Raw genomic sequence first — 19,005 nt, forward strand, 5'->3', positions numbered from 1 at the left:
TCCCTTGCATGTCTGGTGTTCGCTTGTCCTACATGTTGCCTGGAAAGGTAATGAAACGTCTGCACACCACAGAACAGCCGGCTCAGTGAGTTAACGAACAAGTGCATCCACACACTGAGCTACAAATTTTCATTAAGACAGTTAGGGCTGACTGTATTACCATGTCAACATGTTTGCCTGTTAGTTGTAGTCATCAAGCAAGTGAGTCATATGTGTCAAATCCAGGACAAATCAGGGTGGTGTTAAATTCCAGCTTTACTAATATCATGCCCATCACAACAATGAAGAAATAGGAAATTAGTTTTGCATTTGGATAAGTACCACCTGACCACTATATAAGTAAAATAGATGAGATCTTAAAAGGAGAATACTGTACTTTCTTTTGCTGGAAAAATTGCCATTTTCAGTGAAACTAAAAGTTGGTCCTGGAAGCTTGTTGTTAGACCACTTGAGTGTTGATGTGTGGAGCCCACAGGTGTAGTACCCATTGCTGTTAATTCTAATAAGCTTTTGCATGTTTTACGTTTCAGGTATCCAGATTGGGACCCAGATGCTGTTGCTGCAACAAAGTACGTACAGTTTTACAAAATTTTTACCCATTTTTATAGGATTGTGGTTTATCGAAGCCTTCGAGTTTTTATGATTGTTTTGAGATATTCAGTTCATTGTTTACTCCTGTGTTTTGTGCACTTGTGTTGGATGACGTTTTTCAAGTTTTGCGTTGGTGTTGGGGTGTATGTACTGAACGGGCACAGTTATGTGACTTGTCTGGATTTATTATTTGTTAATGCACATACATTTGAATCAACATTTCTTAATGATCCTTTAAAATATGGTCAAACCTCCTGAAGCTCTTAACCTGAGTTATTTTGGCTGGCTATCAGGAAACAATGGGGATTTATGGATCATTTTCAGATTAGTAAACTATTAGTATAGAGGTACAACAGGAAATGGAGGGAAATGGCATGTTGGCATTTATTGCAGAGGGCATATAAAAGTAGACAAGCCTTTCTGCTGCTGTAGAGGGCTCTGATGTGAGTACTCTGTACAGTTTTGTTTTCTTGCATTGGAATATATTTGGAATACAACTTATTCATAAATCCTGGCATGAGAAAGTTGTTTTATGAGAAAAGGTTTGTCTAAATTTGGCCTTTACTCTGTAGACTTTAGAAGGATGAGAGCTAATCTTATTGACCCATACAAAATCCTGAGGAAGCTTGCCAGAATGGAGACTGTGAAAATGTTTCCTCTTGGAGAGGCTTTAAATCTGGCTCAAAAATAGCTTAAAGATAATGGATTAGTCTCTGACAGAGATGCGGAGAAAGTTTTACTGAAGTTCATAAGTCTATATAGTTCTCATTCCCAGAGAATGGAGATGGGATCCCTGAAAATTTGGAAGGCTGAGTTTGATAGATTCTTTACGAGTCATAGAGAGGTACAGCATGGAAACAGACCCTTCGGTCCAACTCGTCCATGCTGACCAGGTATCCTAAATAAATTTAGTCCCATTTGCCAGCATTTGGCCCATATCCCTCTAAACCCTTCCTATTCATGTACCCTTCCAGATGCCTTTTAAATGTTATAATTGTACCAGCCTCCACCACTTCCTCTGGCAGCTCATTCTATACACGCACCACCCTCCGTTAAAAAAAGTTGCCCCTTCGGTCACTTTTAAATCTTTCCCTTCCCATCATCAACCTATGCCCTCTAGTTTTGGACTCCCCCATCCGGGGGAAAAGACCTTGTCTAATTGCCCTATCCACGCCCCTCACGATTTTATAAACCTTTGTAAGGTCACACCTCAGGTCTGACACTTCAGGGAAAATAGCCCCAGCCTGTTAAGACTCTCTCTATAACTCCACCCCTCCAGTCCTGGCAACATCCTTGTAAATCTTTTCTCAACCCTTTCAAGTTTCACAACATCCTTCCCATAGCGGGGAGACCAGAACTGCACACAGTATTCCAAAAGTGGCCTAACCGATGACCTGTACAGCTGCAACATGACCTCCCAACTCCTATGCTTAATGCCCTGACCAATAAAGGCAAGCTTACCAAACACCACCTTCACTATCCCAACTACCTGCAACTCTACTTTCAAGGAAATACAAACCTGCACTCCAAGGCCTCTTTGTTCAGCAGCACTCGCCATGACCTTACTGTTACGTGTTTAAGTCCTGCCCTGATCTGCCTTTCCAAAATGCAGCACCTCATGTTTATCCAAATTAAATTCCATCTGCCCCTCCTTGGCCCATTGGTCCATCTGATCAAGATCTTCTTTGCTATCCACTGCACCACCAATTTTAGTACCATCTGCAAAGTTACTAACCATACCTCCTATGTTCACACCCAAATCATTTATGTAAACGATGAAATGCAGTAGACCTAGCACCGATCCTTGTGGCACACTGCTGGGATCACAGGCCTCCAGTCTGAAAAGCTGGACAAATTTTTGACAAACAAGGGAGGTGATGTGTAATAGTAGTCGATAGAAAAGTGCAATTGAGCCCACTGTCAAATCAGCCATTATTTTTTTGAATGGCTGAGCAGGCTCAGTGTAATGAGTGGCATACTGTTGTTCCTATTTTGTATGTTCTGTGCACAATTACTTCCCATTTCCTGTCAATTCTGCAAGTTCTGACTTGGTCTTCAGTTATACTGTACCACACCGCCCTGTCTGCACTAATTTATTACATGTTCTACAAATTACTGTATGGTTATCCACTTGTAAGCAGGCCAGTGATGGAAGACTGACTTTTTAGGGCCACAGACTGAGTAGGACACAATTATTTAGATGAAGATTAATTTTGGCTGAATAATGGTCCCATGCTGCCTGCCCCTCCCTCACTCCATCTATCATAAAGTTGATTTTGAACCGAGGAAGTGAGTTGTAATCTGGAGTATACTACTTGTAAGGGCAGTGAAAGTAGGTTTAATTGTAGAATTTTAAAATGAATTGAATAAATATCTGAAGGCAAGAATTTACTTGGTTTTAGGATGAAAAAGTGAAATGAGACTATTTGAAAAACTGATGCAGGCCAGATGGGTGAATAGGCTGTAGACTCTTAAAAAAAACCTTTTCAACTGAAAGTGTGTTTGAGTTTTCTTTTTAACAGATACCTTCAGCTAAGTTGCTTGCAGTTTGGATTCATTTTCCCTTTCTATTTTACTCAGAGACGATGCCGCGAAGAAAGAGAAAGAAGCGGCTGTCGCAGAGCAGTCTTCAGCATCTTTCAGCTCAACACGGATGAGTCCAAAACGTCTTAGCCCCCGTCGCATGAGCCCACCCAGGTCCAGTCCCAGGCGTTTAAGCCCACGCAGGGGTAGCCCTAGGCATCCCAGCCCTCGTAGACCAAGCCCAAGACGATCCAGTCCACACCGTTCTAGATCCAGTCCAAGGCGCACCAGCCCCAGGCGCTCCAGCCCACACAGATCAAGACCTAGCCCAAAGCGGTCTAGCCCTCACAGGTCCAGACCTAGACGTTTGAGCCCACACAAATCCAAACCAAGCCCAAAGCATTTAAGTCCTCACAGGCCCAGTCCACGCAAGCCCAGTCCCAAGCGCAAACTACAGAAAGAATTACCTGCTAAGAATTCCAAACTGAAGCCTGCTACTGGTCAATTGGCAGATCAAAAGCCTGCAAATCAGAAGGTTAAAAAGCGACTTCCACCTCCCAAGAAGCCTGGTACTGAGGATAAAACCACTACAGGTATTGTACCATTCATCCAACTACTTTGCATTGACATGTGTGTAACTGTGTAGCATTGGCTTCTACATGTCTAAATTGGGTGTAGCTGGCTTGCAAAAAGAAGGAAATTTTTACTTTGATTCATGGTTTATGAGGTTGTTGGCTTGCTCCCCGAGCTGGCTGGTTATTGTACAGCCGTTTCGTCACCATGCTAGGTAACATCAGTGCAACCTCTGATGAAGTGATGTTGTTCTGTTCCACTTTGTATTTATATTATCCAGTCTGTTAAGTTGGGTTGTGACATTTCCTGTTCCTCCTTGTATATGGGGTCTAATTCCACATGTTTGTTGATTGCATTACGGATTAATAACAACACCAAGAAAACACAGTAATGCCTAAAGACACTGGGCATGCTACCCTATATCAAGAACAAAATTAGGGGCGGCATGGTGGCTCAGTGGTTAGCACTGCTGCCTCACAGCGCCAGCAACCCGGGTTCAATTCCACCCTTGGGCGACGGTCTGTGTGGAGTTTGCACATTCTCCCGGTGTCTGCATACGTTTCTCCCAGGTGCTCTGGTTTTCTCCCACAGTCCAAAGATGTGCAGGGTAGGTGGATTGGCCATGCTAAATTACCCATAGTGTTTCTGCTATGAAAATTCAATCTAGTGAACAGCTTTACATTTCTGACAACGAGACTCCTACGACCACTAGGATTATCGTGGCGGCACACAAACCCACGGTCACATTACAACAAACACTTACGAGGACCAAAGACCCCATATCCATGACATGCAGGACCAGTGTAGTTTACAAAATACCTTGCGATGACTGCAACAAACATTACATCGGCCAGACCAGAAGGAAACTAGCCATCACGATAAGTGAACACCAGCTGGCAGCAAAACGACACGACGAGCTTTCCCTCATCTCAGTGCACTCGACACTGAAGGCCATCAATTTAATGGGGACAACGTGACCATCCTAGCTCACGCTAACCACAGATACACACGGGAATTCCTAGAGGTCTGGTTTTCAACCTATAATGCAATCAACGAACACATAGAATTAGACCTCATATACAAACCCATGCAAAACAGAACTGGAAATGATACAACCCAACTTAACAGAATGGATCATAAAAATACCAAGCGGAGTAGAACAACATCGCTTCGTTGGAGGCCGCACTGGGATGGTGTTACCTAGCATGGTGACGAAACGTCTATACGATAACCAGCCAACTCGGCGAGCAAGCCAACAAACTCATCCACAACCTGAGCTACAAATTTTTGCAAGAATCTTAAATTCTTGGTTCATTTTGTCTTGGTTGAAGCACTCATCAGAAAGTTGCAGTTTCTGCCTCTTTTACATGTGGCTTCTTCAACCACAAGATGAGGGATTACACGCTGGGCCAGTTGCCCTTGAGAAGGTGGTAGTGAGCTAACAACTTGAACAGCTGCACAGCACAACGCTTTTAGGTAGCCATAGAATTTTGATCCAGCAACAGTGCCTTGGTGAGTTACTGCAGTGAATTGTGTAGATGATAAATATTGCTGTTCCTGCATCAGTGATAGAGGCACAGAAATTTGAAGGTGTTGAATGGGACACTAATCAATTAAGTGTTGCAACTTTGCATTTACTTGCAGCTGCACACGTTCAGGCAAGTGGGGAGTGTTGTATCACAATCCTTCCATTGTGGGCAGGGTCAGAGGAGTCGGGAGGTGAGTTACCCACCTTACAATGCCCTGACCTGCTGTTGGTAATCCCCAGGATGATGTTGGTGAGGCGTTCAGTGATGGTAATGCCATGGAATGTCAATGGTTGGATGCTGTTACACTGTCTTATGGGAAATGGTCATGGCTTTGCCATTGTGTAATACGACTGTTTATTGCCATTCGTCAACCTTACTTGGCACTTTGTAAGATGGCTGTAGTTGTTGGAGGTCAATCACTGCGGACATCTCCGCAGGAGTTCCTAAGCTCAAACATCTTCAGTTGCCTCATCAATGCCTCTCCCTCCATCATAAGGTCAGAAGTGGGGATGTTCACTAATTGATTGTACAGGGTCCAGCATCATTCGCAACTCTTCAGACACTGAAGTAGTCCATGTTCAAATGCAACAAGATCTGGATTTGGGCTGACAAGTGGTAAGTAACATTCTCAGCACACAAATGTCTGACAATCTAATCACTGCCCCTTGACATTCAGTAGTGTTACACTCAAGAAGCTTGACACTATCCAGTACAAAGCAGCCCACTTAATTAGCACCACATTGACAAGCATCCACTCCCTCCACCACCACCACTCAGTCGCAACAGTGTGTACTGTCTCCAAGATGCACTGCAGAAATTCACCAAAGATCCTTCAGCAGCACCTTCCAAACCCACAACCACTTCCATCTAGAAGATTGAGGGCAGCAGATACTGAGAACACCACCCAATGCAAATCCCCCTCCATGTCACTCACCGTCCATACTTGGAAATATATTGCCGTTCCTTCACTCTCACTGTGTCAAAATCTTGAATTCCCTTCCTAAAGGCATTGTGGGTTTATCTGCAGTACATGGACTGCAGTTATTCAAGAGGGCAGCTCACTACCGCCTTCTCAAGGACAGCTAGGGACTGGCAATAAATACTGAATTATGATCACTAAGCCCAAAGTGTCTCCTACTATCACCTCACTCTCTTGCTCTGTCTTAGGAACATTTATATATTGATAAAGTTTTCTTGAACACATTTAATAAATTCTTCACTGTGCAAACCTTTGACACTATGGTAGTCTCAGTCAATGTTTAGAAAATTAAAATCACCTACTACTACAACCTTATTATTTTTGCATATATCTGAGATCTCTATATATTTGGTGCTCAATTTCCCTCTGACTATTTTGGGTTTCTGTAGTGTGATCCCATCAAGGTGATCATTCCTTTTTTATTTCTAATTTCAACCCATATATTCTCACTGGACAATTTTTCAGAAATATCTTCTCTAGTTACAGTAATAATGTTTTCCTTAATCAAAAGTGCCACTCTCCCTCCTCTTTTTCTTCGTTCTATCCTATCTGTAGTATCTGAGACATGGTACATTGAGCTGCCAGCCCTGCCCATCCCTCTGGCAAGTTTCTCTAATAGCTATGACGTCCCAATCCCATGTTCCCAAACATGGCTCTGAGCCCTTGCGTTGAAATAAATGCAATTTAATTCTTCAGAGTTACTTAGTTCTCTTGCTCTTGTCTGTCTTTTCTAATTAACTATTTCTTTTTAGATTCAAAACCATCTTCAACTATCTTTCTATTTACTCTGCTGCTTAGGATTCTTCCACCAACACAACCAGCATCACCGCCCCACCAAATAGTTCACAGTCTCCCTTAATAGAATTAGCAAATCTTCCTGCTAGGATATTGGTCCTTTCCCAGTACAGGTGATTCTCATCGTTTTTCACAGGCCTTTTCTGCCCCAGAAGAGATCCCTGTGATCCAAGAATCTGAATCCCTCAATGTTATGCCACCTTTTCAACTATTGATTTATCTCCTTTTATTCTTTTCTTCATTCGAGCTTGGCACTGGGATTGAACCAGAGGTTACTAATTTTGAGGTTCTGTTTTTTAATTTTCTGTCTAACCTCTCACAATCATTCTGTAAAGCCTTAATCTTTTCCTAACTGTTGCATTCCTACCAATGTGTACAATAACTTCTGGTTTCTCACTGTCATCTTTAACAATATGCTTCAGGCATTTTGAGATGTCCTTAATCCTGGTACCAGGAAAGCAACATACAATCTTAGATTCACGCTCACTGCCACAGAATCTCCTGCCTATGCTCGATAGGAGAGTCCCTCATAACGATTCTCTTGGAGAAGCAGGGATTAATCCAGAATAGTCAGCATGGTCTTGTTAAAGGTTTCTTAATGGGCGGTCATGTCTGACAAACTTGTTGGAATTTTTCAAAAGACCAGGTTTCTCAAAGCTGGGTAGGAGAGTGATCTGTGAGGGGGATGCAAAGATGCATCAGTGTGATTTGGACATACTGAGTGAATGGATAAATGCATGCAGATACAGTACAATGTGGACAATGTGAGATTGGCCACCTTGGGAACAATAACAGGAAGGCAGAATTTTGAGTGCCTATAAATTGAAAGAGGGGAATCTTTAAGAGACCTGGTTATCCTCAGGTACCAATCACTGAAAATAAATATGCAAGTGCAGCAGACGGTCCAGAAGGCATATAGTATGTTGGCCTTCATAGCAAGAGTCTTTAAATACAGGAGAAGGGGTGTCTTACTGCAATTATACAGGGCCTTAGTAGGACCGTACCTGTAAGTATTGGATATAGTTTTGGTCTCCTTATCTCAGAAAGGATTGTTTTGTTACAGAGATATGCAGCAATGGTTTATCAGACTCTTTCTTGGGATGGTGGGAATGACATATGAGGGGAGATTGAATCAGTTAGGAACGTAATTGCTAGAGTTCAGAAGAATGAAAGATGGATCTCATAGAAACTTATAAAATTCTAATTGGAGTTGATAGGTTAGATGCAGGAAGGATATTACCAATGACAGCAGAGTCCAGAACCAGGTTCACGGTCTAAGGATATGAGGTTTAGGACTGAGATGAGAAATTTCTTCAGAGATGTGGACGTGGGAGCAAGTCAGTCTTGAAATGACAAGCAACTGGAAAGACAGGGTTATTCTTGTGGACAGAGTGGAGGTGTACAGCAAAGCAGAGACGTAATCTATTTTACTGTCACACGTGTAAAAGGAGACCACATTGTGAGCAATAAATATAGTAGATTGAAACAAGTACAAGGAAAACGCTCTTTCACCTGGAAGATGTGATAGCGGTGGACATGATCTATATGGATTTCAGTATGGCGGTTGACAAGGTTCTGCGTGGTCAACTGGTTAGCAAGGTTAGATCACATGGAATGCAGGGATAGTCTAGCCATTTGGATACAGAACTGGCTTGAAGGTAGGAGACAGTGTATGGTGGTGGAGGGTTGCTTTTTAGAATGGAGGTCTCTGACCAGTGGTGTGCCACAAGGATTGGTGCTGGATCCACTGCTTTTTGTCATATATATAAACGATTTGGATGTGAACGTAGGAGGTATGGTTAGTGAGTTTGCAGATGACACCAAAATTAGTGGTGTAGTGGACAGCAAAGAAGGTTATCTCATAATACAGCAGGATCTTGGCAGATGGAGTTTAATTTAGATAAATGTGATGAGGTGCTGCATTTTGGAAAGGCAAATAAGGCAGGGCTTGAACGCTTAATGGTAAGGTCCTGGGAAGTGTTGCTGAACAAAGACCTTGGAGCGCAGGTTTGTAGTTCCTTAAAAGTGGAGTCACAGGTAGATAGGATAGTGAAGAAGTGTTTGGTACACTTGCCTTTATTGTTCAGTGCAATGAGTGTCGGAGTTGGGAAGTCATGTTGCAGCTGTATAGGACATTGGTTAGGCCACTTTTGGAATACAGCATTCAGTTTTGGTCTTTCTGCTACAGGAAGCATGTTGTGAAACTTGAAAAGGTTCAGAAAAGATTTACAAGATGTAGCCAGGGTTTGAGCTATAGGGAGAGTCTTAACAGGCTGGGACTGTTTTCCCTGGAGTGTCGGACATGAGGTGTGACCTTACAGAGGTTTATAAAATCATGAGAGGCATGGATAGGGTGAATAACTAAAGTCTTTTCCAAGGTCAGAACTAGAGAGCATAGATTTAAAGTGAGAGGGGAAAGATTTAGAAGGCACCTAAAGGGCAACATTTTCACGCAGAGGGTGGTGCGTGTATAGAATGAGCTGCCAGAGGAAGTGGTGGAGGCTGGTACAATTACAACATTTAAAAGACATCTGAATGGGTATATGAATAGGAAGGGTTTAGAGGGATATGGGCCCAAATGCTGGCAAATGGGAATAGATTTATTTAGGATACCTGGTCAGCATGGACGAGATGGACCGAAGGGTCTGTTTCCATGCTGTAAAAGTCTACAACTGTGTTTGAAGCTTTAGACCATGGAGTATTCTTACGTGAAGGGGCACTGTTACACAGTCTGTGATTGCATAGGATATGCCATTGAGGTGAAGGAACAGATCAGGTTGTCTGAGAGGGAATGGTCCATATGTTTACACAGGAGGGGAGGGAAATATATGGCGATGGTACACTACTGGAGGTGACAGATAGCAGAGGGGGACACTGTTCTGCCATTCATACTCACTCTGGACAAATGATTTGTCATTTCACTACTATCTTTACTGCTCCCTTTGTCTTCTATAACATCTTTGTCATTTAATCTCTTCTGCTTCTAAACTATCCAAGAGCACCTCATACGTTGTTCCTCTCCTTTCCAAAAGTGTAAAATCCATTATGAGATGACAAGGTGTAGAGCTGGATGAACACAGCAGGCCAAGCAGCATCAAAGGAGCAGGAAAGCTGACATTTCGGGCCTAGACCTTCTGAAGGTCTACACCTTGTTATCTCAGATTCTCCAGCCTCTGCAGTTCCTACTATCTCTAAAATCCATTATGGTTCGGTTTTCCCTCACTTCTCAAAGATTCTCATACTCAACTCAAATTATTGCCCTTTTTAGGCCTGACTATTTCTAGCATTTCACTTTAAATATAGTCAAATAACTTGCTCAGCTTCTGATACCCTATTGTGCTTTGCTCCTCAACAGTAACGGAGTTCTGGCAGGCACATAGTATCCTGTAAAGATTTGAGTCCCCTGTGTTATCGTACCTGAAAAGTAGAGTGCTGCAAAATCAATATTGTGGCTGCTGCTGTAGATTAATAATGCTATTAATAATAAAGTAAAATTCTGGAGGCTTACAACACTTGTTGTAATAAAGCAAATTGCAAGTGTTTTATAGTTTCTCTAGTTACGAGACTGTAGTGCTTTGAAATTACTTGTGTAATACAAAAACACTTGTGTAATGAGACAGATTATTTAATAATTTTATCCATCACTGACGTTTGTTGCACATCTCTGGTTATACTTCAGATATTAATAAACCCTATTCTTGAACTATCGATTGTAGTTTGATATGGCTTGATGACTTATTAGTTCATTTCAGAGTGGTTAATGTGTCAACTAGGTTGATGTGGGTCTGGAGTGATGTTTAGGTTTGGTTTGATTTGATTTGATTCGTTATTGTCATTTGTACCAAGATACAGTGAAAAGTATTGTTTTGCATGCTCACCAGATAAATCATACCTTACATGAGTACATCAGGATAATAGAACAGAATGCAGAGTATAGTTTTACAGTCACAGAGAAGGTGCGGAGCAAGATCAACTCTAATATGAGTGGTCTGTTCGTAAGTCTGATAACAGCGAGGAAGAAACTGTTCTTGAATCTATCAGTACGTGTTTTCAAACTTTTGTATCTTCTGCCTGGTGAAAGAAAGTATAACCGGGGTGGGAGGTGTCTTTGATTATGTTGGCTGCTTTCTCGAGGCAGTAGGAAGTATAGGCAGAGGCAATGAAAGGAAGACTGATTTGCATGATGGACTGGGCTGCATTGACAACTCCCTGTAATTTCTTATGGTCTTGTGCAGAGCAGTTGCCATTCCAAGGTTGGAGTGGATATGAACGGTAATTTCCTCTCGAAGAAAATTGGTGAACTAGTTGCGTTCACAATATTTCAATATTACATTAAAGCATTGTTTAAGATGAATATATTAAGTCTGCTAAAAATCAAGGGAACTGCAGATGCATGAAATCGGAAACAAAAACAGAAATTGCTGGGAAAGCTCAGCAGGTCTGTCGGCATCTGTGAAAAGAAATCAGTTAACATTTTGGATTTTGTGACCTTTCCTCAGAACTGTGAAGTTTGTTTGTGACTGTTTTTTGGGTTGAATCTCACTGGACTGTATTTGTAGGTGGTGCTGCTGCTGTCAAAGTAGAAAAACCTACTCCTCAACATGATGCAAATGCACAATTGGTGAGTTGCATTTATTCCTCTCAGATGTAAAGTCATAAACATGGGCTTTCTGTTTCATTATTTTCAACATGAAGATGCAAAAAGTCTTAGTTCTACATAATCTAGAGCTGTGTTTTATAAATCGATCCTGTTGAGAAGCTTACTCTCTTTTAGCTGAAGGTGGGATTGGTTTACTGTCTCTTGCTCTGAGTTGCACTGGAAATCTAACAGTTGTCTTGCTTTTGAAGATGCAGGAAATGAAGAGGAGTGGGCGTGTGGTTCACATCACTGACCTGCCACATGATGGTTATACTGAGGAAGACATCACAAAACTAACACAGCCATTTGGAAAAGTTGCAGCCATTAAGCTAGTACGAACCAAAAATGAGGTATAGTTGCACAGAAAATAATCTCCTTAATTTCTCCAGTATTTCTTCCTCTGTAATTACTCTTCATCTCTGATTTACATCTGTTAAGCTTATCCTAAAACAATGACCTCTCATTCTAGATTGCCCCACATGAAGAAATGTCCTTTCTGCGTCTACTTTGACAATCTCCTTCAGCATTTTATATGCATGCTTCAATTAGATCTCTCATTCTTGTAAATACCATAGCATAAAGGCCTAAACCACTCGACATCTCTTTATTAAGACAAACCCCTCATCTCTGGAATCAGCCTAGTGAACCTCTGAACTGCCATCAATGTAACTATAATTCTTAAGAGGACCAAAATTGTATTCAGTACTGTAGGTGCATTCTCATTAATACCTTGTACCTTATTACCTGCATACTAGTTTTCTGTGATTCATGCATAAAGACACCCAGATCCCTCTACACTGAAGCACTCTGTCCTTGTAGTTGATTGCCTCACTTGCTGTTCCATGGCCCAGTCAACTCATTGCAAGTGGGGAAGTAAGAGGGAATCTGGCAAATGAGGACATGAAAATAGGCATTCAGGAGTTCTTCGTGGCCACGGTGACTGCGTCCTGCAGAGTGGTGGTCTGCTTTGGCAACTTCGACAGCACAGTAGGTCCAGCTCAGGATTCCAACAGGCTGAGTCAATGGTGTCTTTGGTGATCAGGTGGGTTTGGCCCCGGATTGCTTGAGATGGCTTCTACAGCATCTTCTGGCCTGGATTTCAACAGCGACGAGTTGGGTCTTTGGCATGGTGGTCTGGCCCGAGACTCGGCAGCTTCAATGTCAAATTTCTGCAGCCGTGGAAAATGTGGTTCCAGTCTTTTCCTTGACCTTGGGAACCCGTGAGCTGTGAATTGAACAAAGATAGACTTCATCTTAAATTTTTTTTAATATATGATTTTTGTTATTAATATAGGCGCTGGACTATGGCGACGTAAACACTTTTCACTGCATTTTTTTGCAAAATTACAGGTGAAACTAAATTGCCATAAAATACTACTAGTTTCTCCAGTTTAGTTTTTTCAATCGAGCAATGAGAGCGTCATTGGCTAAGCCAACACTAATTGCTCATCCCTCATTGCTCAGAGGGCAATAAAGAGTCAACCACATTGCTGTGGGTCTGGAGTCACACATAGGCCAGACCGGGTAACGGATGGCAGATTTCCTTCCCTGACAGACATTAGTGAACCGGATGGGCTTTTTTTTGCGACAATCAACAATGGATTCATTAGACTTGTAGTTCTAGATTTTCATTGAATTTGAACTCTACCACCATAGATAATAAGTTGCCTTACAATTCCTCTGGCCCAAAATAGACAGCCTCACACTTCCAAGTTAAACTTCATCAGCCAAATTTAGCCCGTTCACCTCTCAAATTATGAATGGAGTGCATAAATTCAAAATCCTCTTTGGCTTTCTATAACTAAAGTAAAAGATCTTGCATTCATTACTCAGCTTGTCATGATGTCATCTGGGCACTGATTGGACTTTTGTAGCTGGATTCAAAGGTGCTGGCCTGTCGGCCAAGAACAGTGCCTGCCATCGTTATCTGATTCCCCTTGTTAAAAGTACACTTATGTGAATGATAATTGAGAACTTTTTCCTGCTGATATCCCTCATGATTAAAGAGATTACAAACAGTTAGTGAACCTGTACAAGACTGTCAAAGGCATGTGATGGATTTTTGGGTAGTGTACAGGAGTTATGCTGCAGTAAAAGGAGTTAGTGGAAGGGAAAATGTTTTCATTTAAAGGGTGTATCATTAGAACACAATCATGTTTGAAGCATGGTAAAGATGAGGTGAGTCAAGCAATATTCTTTAAAGGTTATACTTAATAGGAAAGAATAGATTGGAGCACTTTTCTCCCCAGAGGAAATTCAATACAGGGTGGTTGTCTCTGCAAATAAAACAAATAAAAAGAGTTGCACTGTTGACTCTGTCATATATGTTTGGATTGTTTTATATTTCATTTGTGGTTAAGACCAGAGATAGACGTGCTAGATACAAGACGTCACAGGTAAATCCAGTAGGGAATTCAGGGGAAACTTTACCTGAAGAATGGTTAGAATGTAGAGCTTGCTGCCACAGAGAATGGTTGCTGTATATGCAGTTATCCAACATTTTATTAAACATCGGAAACAAGGAACAGGAGGATGTACTGATACAGTGAGAGGAATGTGATGTGTAGCATGAACACTGGCAGAGACGTCGGTCAAATAGCCTGTTTCTATGGTTCAAGTACTTTACAAAGTAGAGAATTAGTCACACTAAGCTTGGATTTAAAGCTGCAGAGAAAAAAGACTCTGGGAGGTACAAGTTTTTAAGTACTGAGGTCTTTGTTGCAAGATTTTGATAATTGTTTTCTTTTAAAAACAGGCTTTCCTGGAAATGGCCTATAAAGAGGCTGCAGTGGCACTTGTGGAGTTTTACAGCATCACACCAGTAGAGATCAATCACCGACAGGTTACCATGGTATTACTGGGACGGAAGAAGGAAATGCATAAGCAGCCAGTAAGTCCCAAGGTGATATATTCAAGTAGGTAGAACACTTATGTAAATCTGGACTCCAGTCTTGCACTTCAGTTTGCTGAAGATCAATGACCAAATTATATGGTAACTGATCGCTATAGTGCTTTTCGTGTAGACAAAGCACTTTTTTTAAAAAAAAATGCTTATTTTTTAAAAATGTGGACAATTTTATAGTGTCCTTTTTTTTTTAAAGCCTCGAAGTAGTTTTCCTGATGCCAATGAAGTACTTTTGAAGTTTGGTCACTTTATAATGTTGGAACCGCAGTGGGCAACTCGTGCACAACAAAGTCACAAAGACAGCAATGTGATTATCAGCAGATTATTTATTAAGAGATTAAACATCTGCCAGGACTGATATTCTCCATGTTTTCTTTGTGGCATACTAGCCTCAGAGATAGTAAGAACTGCCGATGCTGGAGTCAGAGATAACACAGTGCGGAGCTGGAGGAACACAGCGGGCCAGGCAGCATCAGAGGAGGATTTTTTTGTGCAGTTCAGAATCATGATAACACAAAGGGAGCCAATTTAAGCACAGCCTATATAATAATATGAATGTTGTTGCCTGGCTGTACAGCTTGGAGGGAGCATTAGCCAGATCACTGAGAAAAACTGTCATTATTGTTTCAGAACAAGGTGTTTTTATGCTGTGTTGAGACGGCAGATGGGAACACTCACTGCAACACTCGCTTGGAGTCACAAGGTTTTATACACTCAATCTTTTGACTCAACTAACAGGGAGAGCCTTATCCAAGCCTTTCAAAATCCAAATCACCTCATCCACTGGATCTCCCTTATCTATGCTTTAAGTAACATACTTCTATTACGAAAATGTTTGTGAAACATGGTTTCTGTTTTGTAAATCCATATTGACTCTGTGCAACTTAATGACACTTTTCTAAATGTCAAGTTATCACATTCTTTATAATAGATTCCAGCATTTTTCCTGCTACAGGGACTAATGTCAAACTATCAGGTCTGTAGTTCCCAGAGGTTTCCTCTTCCTCCCTACTTAAGTAGTGACGTTACAATTGCTACTTTCCAGTCTGCAGGAACTTATTCAGAATCTGTAGAATGCCTTGCTGGGTCATGGTCAGTGATTTTTGACCAGTCGCTGTTGTGCACAAAATCGAATCCATGTTAGAGGAAATTGCCTTGAACCCTGACATGAGTTAGCAGCTCAGTTAGAGGATGCTAGACATCCCCTAGGCAGAAAAGTGGAAAAAATAGCTGGCAAGATGGAGGTTCTTCCTGTGTTACAGAGATGCCAAAGCTAATCAGTGATTCTGTAAAATGGTCAGCAAGTCTCCAATAAAAAAGGCAGAATATTGTAGCTGCTGGAAATCAGTGCCGAAATTGCTTAGCAGATCAGTCAGCATTTATGATATTTAGCAATAGAGTTACAAATGGAGTTTTATTCCCCTTGTGGAAGGGAATGGGAGCAGGAAGTGAAATGCTGTCACCTTTCTGATTCTTTCACAATTTTCAAAAGTAGAGCTGGACCTTCCTATTTACAGGCCAATTAAGGCCCTAAATGATCAACTAAAGGCTCTTTAAGAGCCTTGTCCTCCCTTGCTATCATTCTGCCAGTGAACTTAGGGGCAAAACTACACACCACAAAATCAGCTAGTATAACCTGGTGACATCTTTATGGGTTTGAGTGAGGTCCCTCCTGATTGGGCACCCTGTGACTCATGGAGGGACTTCTTTCTGATGATATTTCCTATGTCCCATCATCATTAAGGACCACCCCTGGAGGCCAAACTGACTGCTTCGAGCAGGCTGTGACTTCACTTGTCACAATTTGGGTGCCTTCTCTCTGGTTGCTGCTGTATATGCATAGCAGTGGCCACTGCTCCTAACCAAAGAGCTGCCAGTCTATTTGCTGTGCCGTAAATGGGCACTTGGAGATGAGTTTTGCTGTGGTCCAGGTGCACATTATACACTTTCTATAATGAAGCTGCAGCAGCATTCTTCAGCTTCCAACTTCACAATAGCATTGCATTTAGACGATTAAAAGTGAAACTTCTTCAACCCAAAACATTCCACCCTGCTTGCTTCTAGTAAGCATGTGACACTTTGGAATACTAGCAAGTGATATCAAGCAGAGAACGGGTTTGTGCCTTATGCCCATTTCACTGGGACCAGGGTTGCACTGTCTGCAACTTGACCAGGACACAGAATTGACTTTTTTTCGCATCATTCTGAAATGTAAAGATAGTAATACACTTAATGACTTGGATGAGGAAAGTGCAGCCAAGTTTGTGGATGACACACCAATGGGTGGGAAGGCAAGTGGTGAAGATGACAGAGGCTGCAGAGAATATAAACAGGTTAAACAAGTAGACAAAAACTTGGCAGGTAGGATATATTGTGTGGGGAAATATTCAATTTGGCAGGAAGAATAGAGGAACTGACTGTTCTTTAAAAAGAGAAAGCTACAGAACAGAGGGATTTGGGAGTCCTTGCCTTTGACAAAGAGCCAGTATCCAAGTTCAGGCAGTAGGGAAGGCAAATGGAATATTGGCCTTCATTTCAAAGGGATGGAGTATAAATGTGGGCAGGTTTGACGAAAGTATACAAGATACTAATCAGACCACAACTGGAATACTGAACAGTTTTCCTAGAAACATAGTGCAAAGTGGTCCTTTTGCCCATTAAGTCTGCACCAACCTAAAAATTACTGTAAATCTGCAGTAGACACACTTGGCCCATAACCTTGAATGTTCTGACATGGCAAGTGCACATCCAAGCACTTAGAGTCGTAAGAATCAGAGAGCTATACAGCATGGGAACAGACCCTTTGGTCCAACTCGTCCATGCCGATCGGATATCCTAAGTTAATCTAGTTCCATTTGCCAGTATTTGACCCATATCCCTCTAAACCCTCCTTCTTATACCCATCCAGATGCCTTTTAGATGTTGTCATTGCTTGTTAATAGCAGGTGTGGAGGGACTGTCTTATGAAGAGAGCTTGAGTAGATTGGACCTGTATTCGTTGGCATAGAGAAATGAGGGGCAACTTTTATTGAAATATATAAGATTCTTAGGGGACTTGCAGAAAGTTTGCTTCCTTTTATGAGAAAGTCTAGGACCAGAGGGTGTAATCTCGGGGGTTGCACATTTAGAACAGAGATAAGTTTCTCGAAGGGTAGTGAATCTGTGGAATTCTTTACTGCAGAGGTCTGTTGATGCTGCGTTGTTAAGTATAGTCATGGCTAAGGGAGATTTTTAATCAGTAAGTGAATCGAGGACTGTTGGAAAAAGGCAGGAAAGTGGAGTTGAGGATTATTAGATCAACCATGATCTCATTGAATAGCAGAGCAGACTTAATGGGCTGAATGGCCTACTTCTGCTCTTACATCTTAAGACCATAAGATAGAGGAGCAGGATTAGGTTATTTGGCCCATTGTGTCTGTTCTGTCATTTGATTGTTGCTGATGTGTTTCTCAACTCCATTCTCTTGTCTCCTTCCCATGACCCTTGATCCCTTTGCGTGTCAAAACCCATTTGTCTCTTTTAAATACACAGTGACTTGGTCTCCACAGCCTTCTGTGGCAATGACTTCTTCAATGAAATTCTTCTTCATCTCAGTTCTAAAGGATCGGCCCTTCACCCTGAGGCTATGCCCTTGTGTCTTAGCTCTCCTCCTAGTAGAATGCCTTTTCCATGTAAACTCTATCCAGACCCCTCGGTATTCTCAGTTTTCTGTAAATTTCACGGAGATTTCCCCATCATTTCTTGCTCCCAAACTCCATTGGGTACAGACCCGGAGTCCTCGACCATTTCTCATATAACAAGGCCTTCATCCAGAGGATCGTTTGGATTTCAGAAGAGCATAGAAGGTGTTTGACAGATTAAAATTGACACATTGTATTTACTACAGAATAGTGTGAAATTATACCTTTTGCTCAAAGAACAAGACTTATAAAGTGAAGGTTAAGATTCTAAATGGGATAAAGGAGGAGAGTGACCTGGCATATATGAGCACACTTCCTCAGAAGGCTAAGGAAATTTGGCACGTCCACAAGAAGTCTTACCAATTTCGATGGGATGCTTTCTATGGTCCATCTATCTGGAAGCATCATAGCGTGGTATGGCAACAGCTCTGTCCAAGACTGCAAGAGAGTCATGAACACAGCCTAATGCATTTAGCAAAAAAAAAGCCTTCCGTCCATTAACTCCATTTATACTTGCCACTGCCTCGGGTAAGCAACCAACATGATCAAAGACCCCTCCTACACTGGTTATACTCTCTCTACCCTCTTCTGTCGAACAGAAGATATAAAAGTTTGAATACACATGCTAACAGATTCAAGAACTGCTTCTTGCCCATTGTTATCAGACTTTTAATCAGGCCTCTCAGGTGTTACTTCTGATCTTGCTCTCTCCTGTTGTCTCTCTCTGCACCTCCTCTGCGGCTGTAACACTATTCTCCACTCTCTTCTGCTGCTCTGATGCACTTTGTATG

General features: G+C 41.8%; 1 protein-coding gene across 2 annotated transcripts in view; it reads left to right on the plus strand.

Annotated features, from left to right (window-relative positions):
- The first annotated feature begins 536 nt into the window (after window positions 1–536).
- Window positions 537–19,005, plus strand: part of LOC109917881 (zinc finger protein 638) — a 46,930-nt gene continuing 28,461 nt past the window's right edge. The window contains exons 1-5 of one of the 2 annotated variants that reach the window (XM_048621531.1): window positions 537–569; window positions 3,172–3,707; window positions 11,550–11,611; window positions 11,839–11,979; window positions 14,385–14,531. In XM_048621531.1, coding sequence (XP_048477488.1) covers window positions 3,245–3,707; window positions 11,550–11,611; window positions 11,839–11,979; window positions 14,385–14,531 — 813 coding nt within the window. In that variant the 5' untranslated portion in view covers window positions 537–569; window positions 3,172–3,244. The remainder of the gene's footprint in view (window positions 570–3,171; window positions 3,708–11,549; window positions 11,612–11,838; window positions 11,980–14,384; window positions 14,532–19,005) is intronic. The other variant, XM_048621532.1, reaches the window with a different exon arrangement.

This window comes from Rhincodon typus, unplaced genomic scaffold (assembly GCF_021869965.1).
Source record: "Rhincodon typus isolate 14 unplaced genomic scaffold, sRhiTyp1.1 hic_rhity00000735, whole genome shotgun sequence".
Taxonomy (NCBI): domain Eukaryota; kingdom Metazoa; phylum Chordata; class Chondrichthyes; order Orectolobiformes; family Rhincodontidae; genus Rhincodon; species Rhincodon typus.